The following is a 21,035-nucleotide window of genomic DNA, read 5'->3' on the forward strand; positions in this document are numbered from 1 at the left end:
GTTCAACTTAAATGTTTCATATCACCAAACAAATGTTAATGTCAGACAAGTATAAGTAGACTAAATACAGCACACTATTTTTAAATACTGGCCTACCATAATTACTCATGAAAGGAACAAACACCAGGCCTCACTTGCCTCAGCTTAGGTGTTTGTTTCATGTTTTCACAAGTTCAGCTGAATTCAGTCCAGTTTTATTTATACAGTGCCAAATCTCAACAGCATGATGAAATGCAGAGTGGTCTATAAACACATGAAAAAGGTAAGTGAAGAAGAAACACTCATGGAAAGCCCTAATGACCTATTGCAGCATAGCTAAGGAATATTTCGATGTAACCCTCCTGAATCCAAACTGGATTTCCTGTGAATCCAGAGTATTTTCCACTTGGATTCTTTATGCCTGGTGGAAGTATCCCAGGATCACAACTCCAGCCAGCCTGCGAGGGGTTTCGGGCTCAGGCCACAGCTGGTCCATCAGGCAGCGGCCAACCAGAAGACCTCTCTTTAAATGATTATCAATCATGGCTCCCGGGCTGAGCTACCACCCTTATGTTGCTCTGGGGCTGTGATTGGTTGGTAGGACGCAAACCTGCCACAAACCTCTGTGTCAGTGTCCATTCACTGACAACAATGAAGCAGAATAACTAATGAGCTCTGTCCACACTGAGGTCTCTTCCTCGCTCGATGCTCAGAGCAGCTTTGAACATGAACCTTGTGGAGGCTGAATGCTGAGAAGGACAGAAGAGGAGCAATGATCTGACACAGAAAGTGTCCGTTTATGCTGTCCTACCAAAGAAGACACGCAGCAGGAGAGCACAGAAGAAACTGGCTGTCCGTTTGACTTTTTTCCTCTTTTGGATTTTGGGGTTTTGCGGGTTGAGAAGCTTTAACAGCGAGGACGCTGGAGACCAAAATGAAACTAGTAACCTTCCTCAGCTGGCTCACAGCCTTCTACAGTTTCAGTAAGTAGACCTCGCCTTCACCTGCACTGGCAGATATTCACACATTATGGTGTGATTGCTGCTCTGTCCTCCTATGAGTTTCTAGACTGATATTAGTTCAGTTCAGTGTTGATTAATGGGCAGAACATTTTGTCATTTGATAAACAAAACTACTCCTCGGTAAGTGCTGCTGTTTGTTTGTCCTTAAGTTTCATAAAGACCAGGCCTCGTGTGTTTTGACCTGCACAGGCTGCAGGTGGACATGAGTTTTGTCTTGTTTGTACGTGTACACGAGAGTCACACGGTGTAGAAACAGAATTATCCCACTCAAAGCTGGTGAGTGTGGAAGTGAGTTCATCCAAAAGAGCAACAGCATTTTATAAAACATCACAATATTAATAACCTTTATTTCTCACTGCAGATGTTTATCCATCTCTTACTCTGACACCATGTGCAGATCTCACTGACAGTGAATATCTTTATCGTTTTGGAACAAGAGCCCAGCCTGTCTGACGATAATATACCGATGATATAACTAAACCTGTTTCAGACTTGATGTAAATTCAGTGACCATTATTCCAATTTTCCTCCCACCCACACATTTTCAATGCTGATGGTTCAGCGTTGAATGGATATTAGTTTGGTGGGGGTGGGGGTGAATTATTGGGGTTCCTCTCCACTCTACGGAGTAATATGGGTGGTGACTGTTAATATTCCACAAACAAACATTAGCCTAAGCAAGGCTCTTTGTATTCACAGCACATACATTTCACATAACTGTATTTCTACACATTCAAAATAGGATTTCAAATAAAACTGAAAATCTAAAAGAAAAAATGCAGTTTTCATTTATATTTAGGTCATGATGTAGTAACCCCGCCGAGCGAGCAGCAGAGCTGGAGACAGAAAAAGTTTGTTTTTGGGAAAAGCACAGCAGGTTTAAAACAGTTTGTTTTCTGTCCTTAACTCAGAGCACAGAATGAGCTGAGAGTCAGTGACCTCTGACCCTGTGGAGGGGGTCGGCTTTCAGGGTCACCAGAGAAGTCTGTGGGGGTGCTCAGTCTTCACTGACCTCACCCTTACACCTTCATCTCCATAACACTGCAGCAGTCTGTGCTCACATTGAGCCTTTATTAAAGATATGTGACTATAAGGTAATCCTCCTCCAGCTGCCTGTGACCATGCCCTCCACCACCCTCCCCCTCACGCTCCTCCGTTCATCCCACTGGTTTAATCCACAACAATGGGTCTCCGGTGGCTCTGTTTCCTGCAGTGAAACATACAAAAGCTAACATCTCAATCTGTGGAGAGCTCAGGCTAATGTTTACAGCACCACAGTGTGCCCTGCCACCGTGAACGAATGCCTTCATGGGCCCAGTTACTCTCATTTACTAGTTGGCCTGTTAATTGTTTTACATATTTCTATGCTGGAAGAGTATCACAGCTGTGCCACTTAGTATCAGAGACAGCAGATAAAACGCTGCAAAGCCGTCTTTCAGCTTCAGCATCGCTGTTTGAGAAGGTGTAGCTGTGAAACACGGTGCTGCTTGTAACGAGCACAGAGGTCAGACAAACTCTTTCTACCAGCAGGTCGTGTATCTGTGCATGATGACATGAAACAGGATCACAGTCAGCTTCATTTACAGCTTCAGTTAAAAGCCTGTCTGACTTTGGACCATAATAAGGTTTTAAAAAGCTTCGGTCCCTCGTCTCTGTCGCGCTGCTCCTGGATCAGACCTGCTGCTGATGTTTTCAGCACAGATGATGGATTTCACAGGTACCCCTCATTATACAGTTAATCCTCCCTTTCACAGTAAAATATCTCTTCCTGTCTGAAAACACAATTATTTTGGAAGATATCCACCGATGTGATTGAATGAAGCTGCTGAAGCTGAAACACGTCACTGCATTCCAGTTTCTGTTTGTTTGTGTCATGTTTATAACACGAAGCAGGACAACTAGGAGATTCAGCTTCCTGAGTATTTCAAGTCTCCTGATTTCAAATTAAAGAATGCATTTATTTTATAGAGATGCATCATCATCATCATCATCATGTAGGCTTCAGTCTGACTGTGGATGAGCACTGTTGTGTTGGAATAAACAAAGCTTACTGCAGCCTTCATGTGTGAACACAAACCTTATCAAATGTGACTACAAGCTGAAGCTTATTGATTGACTTCCTATTAAAAATCGACCCCTTGAATGCAGAGCCCCCAGGCCAAGAGGCCAGGATCAGGCTGCACATAGGTAACCTCAGCAGGTTAAGAAATATGTAGATAATCTGATGCTAACTTTGAAATCCACTGTACTGTTTAGACAGTTTTCATGTCACATAAATGTACACTGAGTGGAGTTTAAGGACTCCACTGAGGTCTCGTTATGCGAGAACATTTTGATTCACGACCTCGACATCGATCCTCACTTGGTTAAATGTTGTGAGGCTGTTTTGCTGAACTGTGGAAACACTTACTCTGTGATCATACTCTTTAGCTGCCTCCTCTGCTCGTTTAAGTCTTCCGGTGTTGCTGATTTTGGTAAATGGTCCTTATATCTCACTTTGGTACTTCAGCACTCAAAGCTCTTACTACACCACGTGTCATTCACACAGACTCACCCTCTGACTCAGTGATGGACTCCTTTAGTTCCACCAACATCTCTTTTGGCCTCATATTTTAAACGACATTGGAAAACCACAGTTTAAATACAAACTCAAGGCTTTGAACACAGTTTGGTCAGAGGGCCCGGTGGCGCCAGTGTTCGGCAGCCTCGCCTCTGTCAGTGCGCCCCAGGGTAGCTGTGGCTACAATGTAGCTTGCCATCACTAGTGTGTGAATGTGTGTGTGGATGGGTGGATGACTGAACGTGTAAAGCACTTTGGAGTCCTTAGGGACTAGTAAAGCGCTATACAAATACAGGCCAGGCCAGTTTTATTTATAAAGTGCCAAATCACAACAACAGCTGGAATCCACTGTAGATATTATGTCTGCTTCACTGTCATGAAGGAAACAGGCCTCAGCATGTTCCTGTTTTAGCATCTGAGAATGGGGAACAGTTCCTAAAAGCCCTGCAGTTAAACGTCTGCACTTCAGTCACATCTTGTAAAATCCATGCTGTCAGTGTTTGGAGGCAAAACTTTAAAAGATTGTATGTTTGTACAATAAATTATGGGCTTTGGGGGGATGGTGAGAGATGTGTGAAGTTCAGGGGCAGCAGTTAAACAATAGCAGCAGAAGGCCGGGTGGCTCACTCAGGCTGGGACGAGTACCAACCCCCCAACCCTCATCTACATATCCATCCTCCTCACCTCTGACTCGCTCGTGGCCCTTGAAGGGCTTGAGGTCACAAGTATGGGGTGCTAGTGTGGGGGTTGCTGGACAACCTCCTCCCTTAAAAAATCTCATTAAGTTCACAGATTGAACTCAGCAGTCTGTAACGCTGCGACCTCAGTGTGACTTCAGCCTTCCTCTTATAATTATTATTTAAAGTCTTTGTAGTTTATCGTCCTGCTTCTAGGACTGTTGTGTCGGCCGCTCAGGCCACAGAATTCAGAGCTCACCTCATTTTTACTCATTGGTTAGTTGTGTCATCTGGTTCAGTCAGCTCAGTGCTTCATGTCTTTGTGATGATGTAAGTGTGTTTGTTTTCTTTTGTTTTGTTCAGTTTTTTTTCATAATGTAAACAATAAACATAAGGTCATTTAGGAAATACTATGAAAAAGCCATTTGGCTCCACCTGATTTGGTTTACACATCGAGGAGTGAAAAGTTATTTAAACCTGTTTCACTTCCTTCTCCGTAGATGATCAGGTAATATTTATCCAGCTTTTTACTGATATACAGCTAAATAACAACAATGGGCATGTTTCTAATAACACAGTTTATACAAATTACTACTCTGTAACTTTACCTCCACAGGGACAAAGACCTCGCGTCTCAGAACCATAACGGTACAGTGTGAAAAAGCCTGATGTAGTAATTTACTGAAACAGCATAATGACATTAACCCTAGGCAGCAGGAAACAATGTGACACAAAGGTGACATTAAGGGGGACTGGGTGAGGCCGGGGGGGGGGGGGGGGGGGGGGGCGCAGGGCAGCCATGCTCACCTCAGACTGAGGCTGTTCTGTTATAAAGGAGAGACCAGTCTGCTGGACAAACACAGGACACTACTTACCATCATATTCATAAAGATCTGCTGGTGATGGTTCACACTGGTGCTCCACACTGGACCACACAACTTTACAAAGTTAGACAGCTGCTGATGAGTCACTGATGACTCAGATGTTTCAAAGGTTACAAACACTGCCAGCATATGGAAATGTCCCTAACTCAGGTAGATTATAAAGAAGTGACTACAGCGGGTTTGTTCCAAAACGTTTTTACTGTCTATGTAACAACAGTAGAGAGACTGGATGTGCAAATATATAGATAGTATTGAAACTGCTAATAATAACCTCACTAAATGTGAACAAATGAACAGACACACATACAGGTTAGAAACGTTCTGAGGATTTTCAGAAGTGTTATCTTCAAGGCTCAGATAAAGTTTAGTCCTGTCACCGTGGGTCGTGGCACGGTGGGTCATTGTATCTGAAGGCTGACCCCACACTGATCACTTTCATACACACGTAACTTCTCCACTGCTGGGTGGTGCTGTGGGCACTCCTCATTAGTAGCAGCAGTCTGATTAAGACATATCTAATAATACTTATTATTAGATATCACAGCCTGGAACACTGTGTTCAATAATTAAACCCACAGAAGGTGTGAGCCCCCACTAGGCCTGAGAGATGTGGGTCTCAGAGGGGCTGTAGGCTGTTACCCCCCCCCCCCCCCCTCCGCCCAGACACAGCTGACCAGAAGAACCACAGTCGTATCTGCTAAGAGCATCTGCTGAGTGAGAGATTTCTCATTACCATGAGGGCAGACGCTCATTTCTGGATTCAGCACATCAGTCAGAGCCGTGACAGAGATCATGAGGACGGGCAGCAGCTCTGTGGAAGGTTAAAATCTGACTCTGATAAAACCTCAAAGCCAATAACATTTATTCATGTGCAGAGGAAATGCAGCCACTCAAACATAAACACATCCACCTTTATATGTAAAATTACAAAACTATGTTATGATACAGTCTCTGACATGTTTCTGCTTTAGTGAACCGGAGGAGCTTATTATGACCCGAGGTCATGTTAGAATGACTGAGTAACCTGGGACAGAGTCAGTCATGTTAGTAACAACACGTTAATGCTCCCACTGCTGGTTACATTCAACCACGCTGACGTGACGCTGGTATCGAACCTGAAAACCAGCAGAGATCTTACAGTGGACGAACAGTCTGAACTTTGACACTGGGATCTATTCATCTTCTGTTTTAGTGTTCGATTTCGTGTTGATGTCCTACTGAGTTTCTGCTGTAGATGGGGTCCAAGCACATCCTCACTACAAGGTGCAGATGCTGGACCAAGAAAAAACATGAAGAGCTCAATCTGATCATCAGTGTTACACGTTGGACAAATGAGTAAAGACTTGAGTTCTGCAGCTTCTTCTTTTTGACATGCCTGCTGAATGATGATAGACAGGAAGAACTTTCTGGTCACTGGGTTGGATGCAAGTGAAAACTCAAAATCTGTGAGAATATAAATGTATACTGACAAATTAAACACACTGAACTTCAATTAAATACCAAAAACGACTAAAGTTCAAATTCAGGCTGCTGTGTGTGGGCTGTCACTGTCGGCGGTTGTATTGCATGTTTAGTCCAGCCGGTTACGAGAATCCTCGGTGACAATGATGAGATATGTTGCAAGTTCAAGTGCAGTTAATGCTAATGCTTCACAGCCGGGACAGAGGGCAGCCAATGCAAGGGTTCAATGTTCTGAAGGCTGAAAGAAAACACAAAGACCGAGAGGTTTCCCGAGGTCACTGCAGAGACGGGACAGGGCCGAGGAAGGAGATCTGGGAGCATGGGAAAGTCACCTCAGACACAGATATGAATGAGAGACGATGGGTGGAGGGCTGCATAAGAAGGGGCAGATGGTGCCCTTGGTTGTGTGTTGGCCAACAAGAAGAAGTAACTGGGGGTTGGGTGCAAATAAGCATGGTCACAATACCATTGTCTCTACTGGGCCCTGCTTCAATAGAGGGTCTCCCAACTTGACCCCAGCGACCCCACCAGTGTTCTCCTCCACAGCTCAGTGGCATTCAGCCTCCACTGTGACTGCAATAAAATCATCACAGGCCACAAATCCTCATGTGTCATCTATCGAATTAGAGGTGTGTGTGTGTGTGTGTGTGTGTGTGTGGATAGTATTTACCTATAAGTCAGGTCAGGAAGTTGTGACAGTCTCTGTTTCAGTCACACACCAGTGTGAAAGTTTACAATAGGACATAATCAGACCTCCAGTTCTTTTCCAGTCCGCTTGTATCCAGTGGGAGTTACATTGTTTTGATAGTTTGACTTTTTTTCTTTTAGTAAGTAGAGATGACTGGGAAAGACGCTGCTTTACAGCCATACAGCAGGTGATCACCTGCTCACACACTGAGCTAAACCAGCATCAAGATAGTTTGGCTTTATATTTACTTTATTTTCTTTTGTGCTTCCTGTTACGATGATTTAAAAATGCACTAGAGTGAGCCCAACTCAGAGGAACGTCTGTATAAATATAAGTAAGATGCTTTGGCCCTTATTAACCTCCCAACACATCCACAAAGGATCGGTATTGGGCTTGGAAATTATAGTTAAAATGCATTTTAATTACAGAATAAATAAAGCTTTGTCTTTAATAAGCCGCTCGTGTCTTCCCTCTGCCTGCAGGCGGCTGCTGGGCTGCTGAGCTTTCTTTCTTGGTAGAACCCACGGACGTGATTGCGGTGAGGGATCGGCCGCTCATGCTGGACTGTCAGGTGCAGGGTGAGGAACCCATCACAATTACATGGCGCAAGAACGGAGTGCCCGTACCCAGTACCCCACGGGTCCGAGTTCTAGAGAATGGCACGCTGCTAATAAAGAGCTTCCAGAAACGCAGAGAGGGCGTCGATGCAGACATGGGCGAGTACGACTGCGCTGCACAGAACCGTTACGGCCTGCTCGTCAGCCGCAAGGCCAAAGTCCACCTCGCATGTAAGTGATCGACTGAGCGGCACAGCACAAGAATGTTATGACCTCCTCATACTTCAGCAACACACACAGCTAGCAGCTGATATGTTAGGAAAAAACACATTTAGGTGCAGAAAGGTGGTCACTGGGTGGTCTGAGCATGCTCACTGAGGAGGAGCACTCTGATCTGGCTGGTTAAACAAAGCAACCCAGCTCACCGTCCCAGATTTAGATTTTTAAGACCACTAATGCTGTGTTACTCAGCAATGTTGACGTGTTTGATAAGATGCAGAGACACCCAACGTCACATTAGATTTCACAGCTGTTTATAATCAGTCCTTGAGGAGAACTGAAGCCCATTTCAAAGCAGCCCAGCATGGTTGTGTGTGGGCACCAAAGGTATATTACTCACAGGAACATGGTTAGCATACAAGCATGTAAAAAGGTAAGTCTTACAGTAAGAAAGGCTGAAAAATCATTAAATAGATCATAAACTCAGTCAGCTAATTCTAATCACACCTCAGACACAGTCCACACAACACTTCCCGGTAAGATGTCTTCCTGCCTGACTCTCCCACAGACTTTATAGAGATGTTCAACATTTGTGTGCACTGTTTTTCTCCTTGTGTGATTGGCTCTCCAGCTCTTCCTAAGTTCCACACACACCCAGCATCAATGTCTGTGGACGAGGGAGGAGTCGCTCGATTCCAGTGTCAGATCGATGGAGTACCTGAAGCCAGAATCACATGGGAAAAAGGCCGAGTGCTGCTCAACACCACCGACAGCAGGTAAACTCAGGCTCAACAAACAGAACTACCAACACATGTATCGTGGACTGTGATATGTGGTGTTTTTTTATAAAGGACCACATGTAAATGCTCTGGTAGCTTTTTTGTTAGACCTGGGTCACATTACATCTAATGTTCATATATAAGCAGAATTCATTGGAAAAATAAATAATGTTCCTCTTAAGAAGAAGGATAGTCAACTTTTTTCTTCCTTTCACCTCTTTTGTAACAATTTGACAAAATAGGAAATTTTATAATAGGAAATTTTATAGTACTAGACAGTAATTAATAATGATGTTTAGTGCCTCATCTTCACTGTGACTTGTCTTACCTGTCCAGGTACACTCTCCTACCAATGGGCATCCTCCAGGTGACAGGTGTGAGAAAGGCGGATGCAGGGGTTTTCCGCTGTGTTGCCACCAACATCGCCAACACTCGCTACAGCCACGAAGCCACGCTCAACGTCACCGGTAGGTGGATTCATGATCCCCCGCAGGGTACAAGCTGTCATAGTACGGCTGGGATATGAGTGGCAGGGGTTAGCGCTGTGTCAGCCCAGCCACTGTGCCTGCATGAGCCTCCTCTCACAGTCCAAGAGTACATGCTCACATCTTTGATCCGTAACCAGAGACTGTAAAACTCCTATCACACGTGTGTCCATGTAAGTGTCACTACAACCTGAGTCGTTCCCAGCGACAGTCCTCAGCCCAAACAGAACTTTGTTTCTAATGTTACATTTCATAACTGGAAACATCTGGAAGTAGTCAGGTGTGCAGGGTGCTTACATTGTTAACAGTGCTGCTGGGTTTATTGCAGTGATGTCAAAGCTGCAGTCAAGATTAGAACCACAAGCACAATCACACATTTATGTAAGTACTCGCTGACCGCTCCATGTGGCTGTGATGGTAGGGACGTTCTCATATATCACATATACACTGCCTGTGATACTTCCAAATGTCTTTGAATTCGCTGATTACTGCATGGCTAAAGTCAACAGTCACTGGGAGTAAAACCAGTGCGTTATATACTAAACACAGCTGTATACCACGTACTGTGTATTAAACTCATACTATACACTCATCGTCCCGACGTCATTGGTTCCATACTCTCTTTTTGTGTCTCCTCACCTTCCAGGTGGGACTCCAAGAACCTACAAGGAGCCCGTGATCCTGTCAGGACCTCAGAATCTGACCATCACAGTCCATCAGACCGCCATCTTGGAGTGTATTGCCACAGGAAACCCAAGGCCCATTGTTTCCTGGAGCAGGCTAGGTAGCTCTGTAGCATCCCAGTAGAATGTGGAAAAAAAAGATTGCCAAGCCTTAAAAATTTGATTTCATGAACTCTCCAAAAGTTGAATCTGTTCATCTGGACGTAGCGTTTGGTGGGAGAAACGTTTCGTCACTCATCCAAGTGACTTGTTCAGTCTCAGCTGACTGCAGGTTTCCCCAAACCTTATAAACAGTACATTTGCATAATGACTGAAACCAGCCCACTGAAGGAACAATGGGCTGTGAGGTCAGTTCCTTAATCATAATTATGCAAATTCCCATGACCATTGATCAACAACCACTGACCAAAACCCACTGATCAAAGAACACTGATCAATGGCCATGAGTCCCATTCACAGAGAGTTGGGGAATGGCTGCAATCACAGCATTGTAAGATGGTGACAGATGTACCCTTAGGCCCCCTCCTCGATTCAGAGATGGTCTTTCCCTTTTCACGTAAATGGCCTCCTTGACTCTGCGCTCAAACCAGCGTTCTTCCCTGTCCAGGATGTGTACATCCTCATCGTTGAAAGAGTGTCCACTGGCCTGTAGGTGTAAATAAACTGCAGAGTCCTGGCCTGATGAGGTAGCTCTGCTGTGTTGTGCCATCCGCTTCGCTAGAGGTTGTTTGGTTTCCCCGATGTATAAATCCTGGCAATCCTCCTGCACTTAACAGCGTACACTATGTTACTCTGTTTGTGTCGGGGGACCCGATCCTTGGGGTGGACCAGTTTTTGGCGCAGCGTGTTTTGGGGTTTAAAAGCCACAGAGACCCGGTGTTTAGAAAAAATGCGTCTCAACTGTTCCGATACTCCTGACACATATGGGATCACTACAGGTTTTCACCTGGGCAGCGGTTGTCCTTCTCTCCTGGATCGGCTGGAGCTTTCTTTAGGTGCCTTCCCAGCTTTGACAAAAGTCCAGCTGGGATAACCACATTTACTCAGGTTTGGGGAAACCTGCAGTCAGCTGAGACTGAAGAAGTCACTTGGATGAGTGACGAAACGTTTCTCCCACCAAACGCTACGTCCAGATGAACAGATTCAACTTTTGGAGATTTACTTTCCTGGATGATTGAGAATGCATCAAGACGATTTCATGAACTGTTTCTGTGTCCGTGTGTCCATCAGACGGGCGCTCCATTGGCGTGGAGGGCATCCAGGTTCTTGGGACAGGGAACCTGATGATCTCAGACGTATCCCTGCAGCACTCTGGTGTGTATGTGTGCGCTGCCAACCGGCCCGGCACCAGGATGAGGCGCACTGCACTCGGACGCCTCGTGGTACAAGGTGAGGATGTACAGGGACTGCTGACATGCTCTTTAGCACGTTAAAGCTGCATCCACCCCTCAGTACTGACCGCTGACTGTCCAACACTTCTTCACTGTACCCGTCAGGTTTATGTGTAATAAGTAGTTATATGACTGTGTGCAGATACATGCATGATCAGCATTTAGAAAGTAGTTTACATGTTACACTTACAAATATGACAGATAATGTGGAGAAATGCAACACCAGCAAACATAAGATATACAAGATACAAGTAGCTGTAAGATATGTGAGCTAAGAGGTGTTCAGTTAGCACAGATCCTGTCCCTGCGTGTGAAGGGGGGGGGGGCTGTATGTATGTCTGTGCCCCCGGCTGTTCGGTGGGGGAGGGACTGAGCGAGGCCGACTATAGATGTTGCAGTTGGGGGTGGACGTGCTTTCATCCATCACCCTGCACATGTCCATATTCTGAGTCTAATGATATTTCTGAAGCTCATTAGCTGTTCTCAGTGACAAGGCTGCTGAAAATGAAGCTCTGGGGATTATAAAATAAAAATCAATCAGTAAAATTAAGTAAAAAAAAAATGAATTCAGTTATTTTCAAATCAATTAAGTTGTTTAATTGAAAAAAATTCCAAATTAACACAAACTGAAAACATGATGGTTTGTATTCTCAGAAAAGTTTAAACAGCAGCGCCTCATCTTTTTTACAGGGGTAATTTTCAAACTTAAGACAATCTGCTGAATTCTCCTCCTTTTTGTCTCTCAAATTTTAAACTATAATGTGTGTTAAATATTAGACCGAGCTGTCCTACTGGAGCCAATGTGAGCTGCTCTGTCTGCTACACATCGCTCTAAAACATTTATCAATACATCATCTCTAATGTGTTCATTCATTTATTTAGTTTGCAATTCAGTTTGTTCTGTTTCCACTAAAATTACTTTGGGAAAACATCTGCCATGTTTGTGGTAGTGGAGTCAGCCGAGTTTATATGTGTATATGAGTTTATATATCATCGTCCCACTGAAATCAGGTGTTGTCCTTCACGAGGCCAGGATGCAGGGACAAAGAGCACATATGGGGAAACAAAACGTGCAGGACAACAATACAAGGGGCAGGTGGGGGTTGCAAGGGGGAGGGAATGACCTGCGACCTCTGACCCATGACCTAGACTGGAGTAATAAGGACACGTCTCTGAAAACAGTTAGATGGAGGGAGTAGGCGTGGAGGGCAGAGAGGGAGGCAGAAGGAGAAAGAATAAGTCATTTACAAGCAGAGCAGCAGTAGTATTAATAAATACGTCCATCATTCTTCCACTAATCATAACATTTTTCAATAAAATGTGTCCCTGTGCATTATGTTCCTCATAACTAGGAAGCATAATAAACGATGTTGAAGGCATAAAGTATCAGGACAGCAACAACAGCAAGGTGTGATGTTTTAGTGCACATGCATGTCAGGTCAGGTTTGCTGTCTATCTTATATTAGGAGGAGGGGATGGGACACCATACAAGTGGCCAACGTGTGAAAAACAATAAATAAACATTAAATCTGTTAATACAGCTGTGCAGGTGGTTGATAAAGGCAGACAAATGTTTAATCAGTATAATGGGGCATGTAAGGCAGTAGTGGTCATGGACCCACCGACGAACGCTCACCGCAGGATGCCCAACACCTGGGTGAGGCAGACGAGGCATGATGTTTACCCCCCCACACACACACACACAGGGACAGGGGTGATACCTGAATCGTCACAGCACCGTACGCTTCTTTAAAGGGTCTCTCAGGGCGGTCATTCACATGTTTTGGTTTCCGTCATGCTAACTTCCGCCCACAAACACTTCCCTTTGGTTTTGTGTCCTTGTGCAGCATTTTTCTGTTTGCTGGTGTTTTCGGTGCATTTGACCTCTTAGGGCCACCGTATGTATGCCAACTATAGACTTGCTGTGATGAGTAATCCAGATGTTTAAGGCTAATAAAATAAGAGCCACATTGTAATGAAGCAGAATGATCTTTAAACGCTCTTCAGCCTGGTAGATGCTCTCGGTGTGCATTCATACAGTGGACGGGATGTGCTTCAGGTTTACTCTGTGATTCTGTTTTGCTGTCTGCTCTTGGTCTCATCTCCGTCTGTTCCACCTCAGCTCCTCCTGAGTTCCTGCAGTGGCCACAGTCTGTGTCCAAACCAGCAGGGGGCAGTGCTGTGTTCACCTGTGTGGCCCAGGGTGTCCCTGAGCCTCATCTCATTTGGCTGAAGAATGGCAAGGTCCTGATGCCTGGACACAACATCAAGCTTACCAATAACAACAGGTATGTGAGTCAGGGAGTGTAAAAACGCCATCTGCAGTATACTTCAACCTTTTTAGCTTTAACACTTGACCCACAGAGTGACAGCGCTGTGTCAAGAGTGTCTGACCGGAAGTCTTGATCGGTGTGTGTCGGTCATTTAAACAGTGAGATCGACCAAGCAGGTCACATAAAGATAGAGAGCACGTGCCGTCTCCACGCAGAAACATTCAAACCAAAAACATCTTCATCTGTGAGGCGACAGTGCCGTCCTCTCTCCCCGTGCAGTTCAGCTCCATCACAGTGTGTGAGAAACATCACAGGAGACTACAACATTTTCCATGAACACCACTGAATCCAGGAGTAAAATCCCGACGTAATCCTCTGTAATTGTTGAGTGAAACATTTTGACGTGCAGTCCTTCGGGCTCGTCTGCATCCTCATTTAAATGTATTTTAAAGTATTTTTCCAGGACGCATTTTTAGGAATTCATTTCTTATCAGTGAGACCAGAATCAGTCCAGTTTCTCACAGTGTTAGCAGTCATGTGGTTACACTCTGCAAAGGAGGAGATACAATAGATATAGTAGTACAGTAATACTGACAAGTGAGTGCAGCTAGAAGCAGAGTAGACGGAGCTGCGGTACGTTTAACACTTGCTTTAACTGCTGAACCATCACATTTCCCACGCGGTGAAGTAACAACTGCTTGGGTATGTTGTCCGTACAGCACTCTGGCTTTGACCCGTATCAGCTCGGAAGACGAGGCTATCTACCAGTGCATTGCCGAGAATAGTGCCGGTACCAACCAGGCCAGTGCCCGCCTGGCCGTGGCGCAGGGTAAAGATCTGCCCGAAGCCCCACGCGGCTTCACAGGCAAAGCCCTGTCCACGCACGCCCTGCAGATCAGCTGGGACCAGCCGCCCACCAACGTCACTGAGAGCATCATCGGCTACGTGCTGCACATCCGCAAGATAGGAGGTGAGTGTCAGCACACACACACACACACATGCTGCCATTTATCTTATGAAGTCTCATACGGTGTGTGTGTGTGTGTGTTATTTAGAGGCTGACAGTCTGGAGCTGCAGGAAGCCATCAGTAAAGGCAACTTTCAGCACGATGTTACCAACCTGGAGCCAGCCACCACCTACTCTCTTTACCTGAAGGCCTACTCTCCCATGGGAGCCAGTCAGCAGTCCCATACAGTGACTGTGACTACACTAGGGGGCGGTAAGATCACCAAACAGTGAGACCAGCATGGATCAATCTTCCAAACTGGTTTTTATCATTTCCTTTAGCACAGTGAGTAATGCCTTTTTCCAAATGACCACTCTCCTTTTGCCTCCGTGCAGTGCCTGCTCCACCTACCTACTTCACCAAGGTGTTAAATTCCAGCGCCGTACAGGTCCTCTGGGAACTTCCCACTAAGGCCGGTGTGGTCGAGGGCTTCAGGCTGTCGTACCGCAGGGTCCCCCACGCTGACTACCAGAGCCCAATTCAGCTGCCCTGCTATGTTAATGCCCACACCATGTCGAACCTGGGTGTGTGTGTGTCTGTGTGTGCTTGCACAATACATTTATGTCTCTGCGAGGGTGCACATAGACACACTGTAACCACAGTACTGCAAACTAACCACTTTAACCAGTAACACTTTTCACAAACACACGATTCAGCAACAAATCCAACATTAATTGAGAACTCTGAAATATCTGAGCAGTCCTTACCTTTGAAAATGTCCCACCCTGTCTGTCTTACATCTTTGCCCATCATCAGTTTCTTTATTCCCTCTATTCAAAGTGGTTTTATACAACGCTGTGTCTGAGCTCGTCTGAATCTGTTTTAGAACCGGGTGCAGTGTATGAAATCAAACTGGTTGCCTATAATGGGAACGGAGAGAGCGACTGCTCCAAGAGGCTGGTGTCACTCGCAGAGGAGGGCGCGACAGACCAAAGCACCGGTGAGTGTCGGCACACATCTGTGACTCCAGCAACAAACAGTTCCTGCAGACATTGAAAACGATTATCAGTAAATGAAAACAGATTTTTGGAGACACACTGAAAAAAAAGCAGGTTTGGTGAGAGATTTGAATGATAACTAATGACACCACTAACCCTACAGCACTAATTCATGGATGTGTACAAGCTAAAACAAAATAAATGTGTAATATGTCAAATCTTCAGGAGAATACAAGCACGATGCACCACAAGGAAATGGAAAATAAGGATTAATGATTTATGACTTACAGTAATATTTGGTTTGGTTTCTCCAGGAGGAGACCGTCTGTGTCAGTGCAGGGACGGAGAGGCCTCGCTGGGCAGCATTGTCATCGGCATCCATATCGGCACCGCCTGCATCATCTTCTGTGTTCTCTTCCTCATGTTTGGATACCGTCGCAAGTATGCATCCATGCACTGTGCATGTTCTCTTGTTGTTCTTTGCTCATTTTATAAATAGAGTTCTACCCTGTTAACTGATGATCATATGTAGCATATACGCACTCACAGCTGGGGCCTGGTTTGCAGTCTGTTTTGCAGTAAAGGGACCCAGGACAGCTGGTCTCCATCGAGGATCCAACCAGTGCACACTGGCATCCCTAAAGATGGAGAGGCTCTCCCCAGAGGAGAATCTCAGGTACACACTTTATCTCATCACCTCATTCATACTAATAATAAGAAACATTTAAAGGTGCTCAAATGTTAGTGCTTTTAACTCCATCATCCACCACAGACTGCCGAGTCAGGTTAACTACCAAACCAGTTAGTTTGTCACTCTTCAAAGTCACGAGGTTTACTAATAAAGTGTAAAGTTCATGATACAAAAATACATGATGCTTCAGCCAGCAGCTCTCCTCTGCAGGCCTCTTCCTGCCCCATACACACATGATTATAATGGTAGCAATCAGCACCTTTAGCAGATTTACAGTTGCTTTTTTAAAGTCATTAAAGATATACTGATGACATCATCATTATAAGCAACGATGATGTCATCAGTTAGCCAGGCTTGAGTCCTGCCACCTGTTTCATCCTGGAGTCATCCTGCATTTCATTGGCTGCAGTGCACGTCTCAGCCTGTCCTCTGTACTCGCACTTGCCCGAGTAATCGTTGTATAAAAGCTTTTTATAAAAACAAACTGCATTGTTGGATGTTTAAGAAAACATATATCACATATGCAATATGTGACACAGGAGTGAAACACAGTGTGTGGGCGTGTAAAGTGACTGGTTAAAGCACAGCTTCACCACTTCATTATGTGCTTTTGAATATGATCCATAAAACTCTGCAGTCAGTAAATTCCAGGATGTTTGCACTGGAGGTGGAGAAACCTTTCCAGGCCTCGCTGTGTGCCTGTGCATTTTTCCCCACCCTGAAACTTAAGGCCTTAGCATCTTCATAGTAATAATATAATTTTCCATGACATTATTAGTGGTGTCATATTTACCGGCTGCCACTGACTGTAGCTGGCGCTCAGCTCTGGTTTGGTTCATCCTTATACAGAATAGAAATAGACGGATCCAGTTATATCTCTAATAAACATCTGCTCAATAGTTTTTGTTATTCTATTTAAAAAGTTTGGAGAAAAACTTCTTGTGCAAAAAGATTTACAAAGAATAAACAGAAAGTTGTTTAATCACCATGTTGAATGATTCTAGTTCTCAAAGAGAAAACCTGACTTGTTTCTGCAGTGTCACAGTGATGCAGTGCACATGCATGCTTCTGATCTGTGACGTGTCCTCTTCTGTCCCCTTCCTGTTGTGCTCTTCTGTCCTGTGAGCAGGTGGTCTGTCCGGCACAATGCCAGGTTATCATTGATCAACATTCGTCAGGTTTGCACGCCATGGGCACTGGCTAACACTGGTCAGTGATGTCATAACAGCCACACCCCTGCCCTGTCCTCCAGCAGTCAGCCATTCACTAGGAACCTCCCACCAAAGAGCACCACCTTTGGTTTGTTAGGCTCAGTCATACCATTAGTCTCCCCAGACCTGCTGCTAATAACCTGAGAGTAGATTTGTAGATATGGACCAGGAGACACTCTAGCCCTCCCTCGCCTTCCTGCCCCACCTCAAACCAAAGCTTATTGCCTTTATTGCCTGTGCACGTGCCCGTGCATGTGAAGAAAGCCTTTGAAAACCGTTGTCACCACAGATCGTGTCCTGTCTCACACCACAAACATTTATGTCACTTTTTCAGTGGAAGGCATAAACCAAAATATTCTACCTCTCAGACCGCCACTGATAAACTGACATGTGATGATGTGGACTTTAAACCTCATATGAAGCCAAAAACTCAAACTGATGGAGACGGTCAATCTGTTGTGACAAACTCTTGACTTTGCCTTTTATTCCTCTACAGTAAGGAAAAGAAGAAACATAGCGGCCTTTGTGAACACCTTCCAGAGGTGACAGTCAACACACACCCACAGATACGAACAATAGAATCACCTACTTGCATGAGCTAGGGGATGCTCTGTAGGTATTCATTCTATTCATTTACGAGCCATTAGGAAGAGTCGTGTAACCATCTTTACTCAGCTCCTCCCACCCAAAGCTGCTCATTTCCAAAGAAAGCTACCTCACTCTGATGGGAACATTTGTCTTTAGTTAGCCCGACCCTGCTAATGCTAGCCTACCTCATCCAAAAATAAAGCCTTCTGGTCAGTGAGCATCTCCCTGACCGGTGTCAGCAACAGACCTAACTGTGCAGCAGCATGTGGAGCTCTGCAGCATCAGTCTCAGCCTGAGGTCAGCCTCCATCAAGCCTCAACTTCTTTTTTGGTGGAATTTCTCCATTTTTGTGACGTCGGAAGATGCTCATGCTTTTCCTCCAAAGACATATTTGGAACTAAGTCGTGGACAACATGGTGAAGCAACCCAGGCGTCCTCTTTTTCCTCTCCACTGAGCAAAACAGGAAGCTTGTCTTTGTTAATCTGCACAACTGAATCCAAAAAATGACTGAGGCCATGCTGCTAAGTTGACTTTCTAGATGCCAAACTGGTCAGCCGGGGACTTCAGTGACTCCGACGTTTATTGTGCCACATGCCTGAATGCACAGACGAGCACCGCGTTTCACACTGGCTGCCTATCCAAAAAGTTTTTCTATGAAAACCAAGATGAATGAAACCCAAAGATATAAAGATTTCATGGTTTTCTTTATGTTCATTTCAAACGTACTATAGAGATATATGTTTACTTTGAGTTTTGGATTGTGGAAGTGGGCCACCTGTGCTTTCACTGAACCCAAACGTACTTTAAACATCGTTTCTTTTTCATTTCTTCCACATGCTTTTGTTCTAGTTACTCCAGGTGGACCCTTCTCACACAGATTTCATTGACTCTAACATTTAAGATATGTTGAATAATTTTGTATGTCTATAAGGAATACTGGTTGTTTTTTTTAGCTGAGTTTTTGCCAAAAATGTTGAAGAAATATGTGACCAAATAACACGAATATGTAAAAGCCAGCAGCGGTTGAACCTCGAGGGCAGACGTGGTACGAAGGAATCCCAAATGTAGAGACAACGTTTTGGTTTCAGCTCATAAGTCTTCTTCTTTCGCGGATCAGAAGAATATCAGCAGCCACAGAAGAAAACTGTGTTTTTCTTACTTACAGTTTGGCTCTTTGCATGAAATTATTTCATTTTAGGCTGTATCATGAAACCCACATGGGCTTCTTCATATGTCAGAACTACCACACATATCGTCGGACGATCAATGTCCTGTAAGCAAACATTATTTATCACTTTTTTCCTTTTGCTATGAAGTTGATAGCAATCCCAGTGATTTGAGAACAACTGGGAGAATCCAGCTTTGACTCTAATATGTTAATGATAATGGTTTCCTCAAGTTCACACGGCCCTCGAGGTTCACCAGAGTCGACCTGATGAGTGTTACACCACGAGCAGAAATAAGCCCTTTTCTCTTCATTTCCATTGTTGCAGATGAACGCTGTGAAACAAATGTGATACCAAAAAAGTGTTTTTGTAGTATGAAGTGTGTAGAGCCATTTGAAAGGAACACGTTAGTTTCTTATGTTCTTCCTGCTGTGACAGGAAACGGTGCCAAAACGAATGTTTGATTATTATTAATATTATTGTTATTAGAGTCAACGACATTTCAGATGTTTTCTCTCTGGTACATGTGAGAGATTACTTTGAGATAGCCTGAGCAAGTGTTGTGAGCTTTCTGTTGTTTGAGGCATTAAACTCACAAACTGCTCAAAGGCAGCAATTAGAAGAAAAAAGGTCAAAAATGCAGAAAAATGTAGAAAAGTAGAGACTGGCTGCTAGAACCAAGGAGAAACAATGCTTTAATAATTCTAAGTGCTTCAGTGTTCCCAAACCTTTATATTAAACTGTTATATTTTTACAAAAAGCTTTAACCTGCTGAGCCTGAGGGCCTGTCCTCTGGTCAACATGAAAGGTGTGGAAATACAGAGCAGACAGGCAGCAGGTGGACACACAGACCATGCTGTGACTTTCACATCACATTTGTTTTTGACCTCACGTCGCCCTCAGTGACACTGGGCTCTCACTTCAGTCCATGTTATTCTGAATCAATTAAATACACCCTCAATTTCACAGCTACACAGAATAAACTGTCCTCGTGACACAATAACAGAAGAACACAGAGACACAATACATTTGATTGTATTTAATCCTGTATTTATTCTACTTCATGTTAGTACTACCTGTGGCTCACCCAGGCCAAAGCATACAGAGCTTTGTTACCCAGTGATTAGTTTGATCTGACCCTTTGATCAATAATTACATTATTTATTTAGCCCAGCATGTCCGTGTGTGGTGAAGCTCCATCACTGGCACAATTACTGCTGTAAACTGTGCTGTTTGTGTTTTGGAGGGAAGAACGATTTTATTCAGGTTCTTAGTTTAAACTCAGGAGTGTTTCAGAGAAAAGCCTCCGACTGGGAAAGAAGCACCTTTGTGACCTCCAGCTGTGCTGTCTGCGTTCTGTGCTTTACACCACCTGTTCTCTTTGCTTCATCAAATTCAATGCCTAAAACCAAATAAAGAAATTTAGCTGAAGTCATGTGTCCTGCTTATTGTTTAGTGGTGAAAAGGGAAAGTCCATCTCTGAATCGAGGAGGGGGGGGTCCATCTGTCAGCATCTTACAATGCTGTGATTGCAGCCATTCCCCAACTCTCTGTGAATGGGACTCATGGCCATTGATCAGTGGTTGTTAATCAATGGTCATGACAGTTTGCATATTAATGATCATAAACTGACCCCACAGCCCATTGTTAGTCAGTGGGCTGGTTTCAGTCATTATGCAAATGTCCTGTTTATAAGGTTGGAAACCTGCAGTCAGCTGAGACTGAAGGAGTCACCTGGATGAAAACGCTACATCCAGAATCAACACAAAAATAAT

The 21,035-nt window shown here is 44.5% G+C and overlaps 1 protein-coding gene across 2 annotated transcripts; it reads left to right on the forward strand.

Annotated features, from left to right (window-relative positions):
- Positions 1–514: 514 nt before the first annotated feature.
- Positions 515–20,691, forward strand: si:ch211-57n23.4 (immunoglobulin superfamily DCC subclass member 3). Of its 2 annotated transcripts, none has more exons than XM_025902356.1 (14): positions 515–962; positions 7,754–8,059; positions 8,679–8,823; positions 9,163–9,293; positions 9,958–10,095; positions 11,225–11,383; positions 13,508–13,673; positions 14,378–14,628; positions 14,714–14,878; positions 15,001–15,189; positions 15,492–15,605; positions 15,918–16,044; positions 16,153–16,279; positions 17,424–20,691. In XM_025902356.1, the coding sequence occupies exons 1-14, from the start codon at positions 914–916 to the stop codon at positions 17,496–17,498; spliced, it is 2,142 nt and encodes a 713-aa protein (XP_025758141.1). In that variant the 5' UTR covers positions 515–913; the 3' UTR covers positions 17,499–20,691. The 2 variants fall into 2 exon arrangements, with proteins under 2 accessions (XP_025758141.1, XP_005463639.1); XM_005463582.3 differs by having other exon boundaries at positions 516–962; positions 16,171–16,279.
- The last annotated feature ends 344 nt before the right edge of the window (positions 20,692–21,035 follow it).

This window comes from Oreochromis niloticus, linkage group LG22 (assembly GCF_001858045.2).
Source record: "Oreochromis niloticus isolate F11D_XX linkage group LG22, O_niloticus_UMD_NMBU, whole genome shotgun sequence".
Lineage (NCBI taxonomy): Eukaryota > Metazoa > Chordata > Actinopteri > Cichliformes > Cichlidae > Oreochromis > Oreochromis niloticus.

What these genes read in the sequence shown, in the direction of transcription:
- si:ch211-57n23.4 (XM_025902356.1), top strand. Translation starts at nt 914, where the DNA reads ATGAAACTAGTAACCTTCCTCAGCTGGCTCACAGCCTTCTACAGTTTC. An exon ending in TGTGACTACACTAGGGGGCG is followed by an intron (nt 14,879 to 15,000) that starts GTAAGATCACCA and finishes GCCTCCGTGCAG; the next exon opens with TGCCTGCTCCACCTACCTAC. An exon ending in ATGTTTGGATACCGTCGCAA is followed by an intron (nt 16,045 to 16,152) that starts GTATGCATCCAT and finishes ACGCACTCACAG; the next exon opens with CTGGGGCCTGGTTTGCAGTC.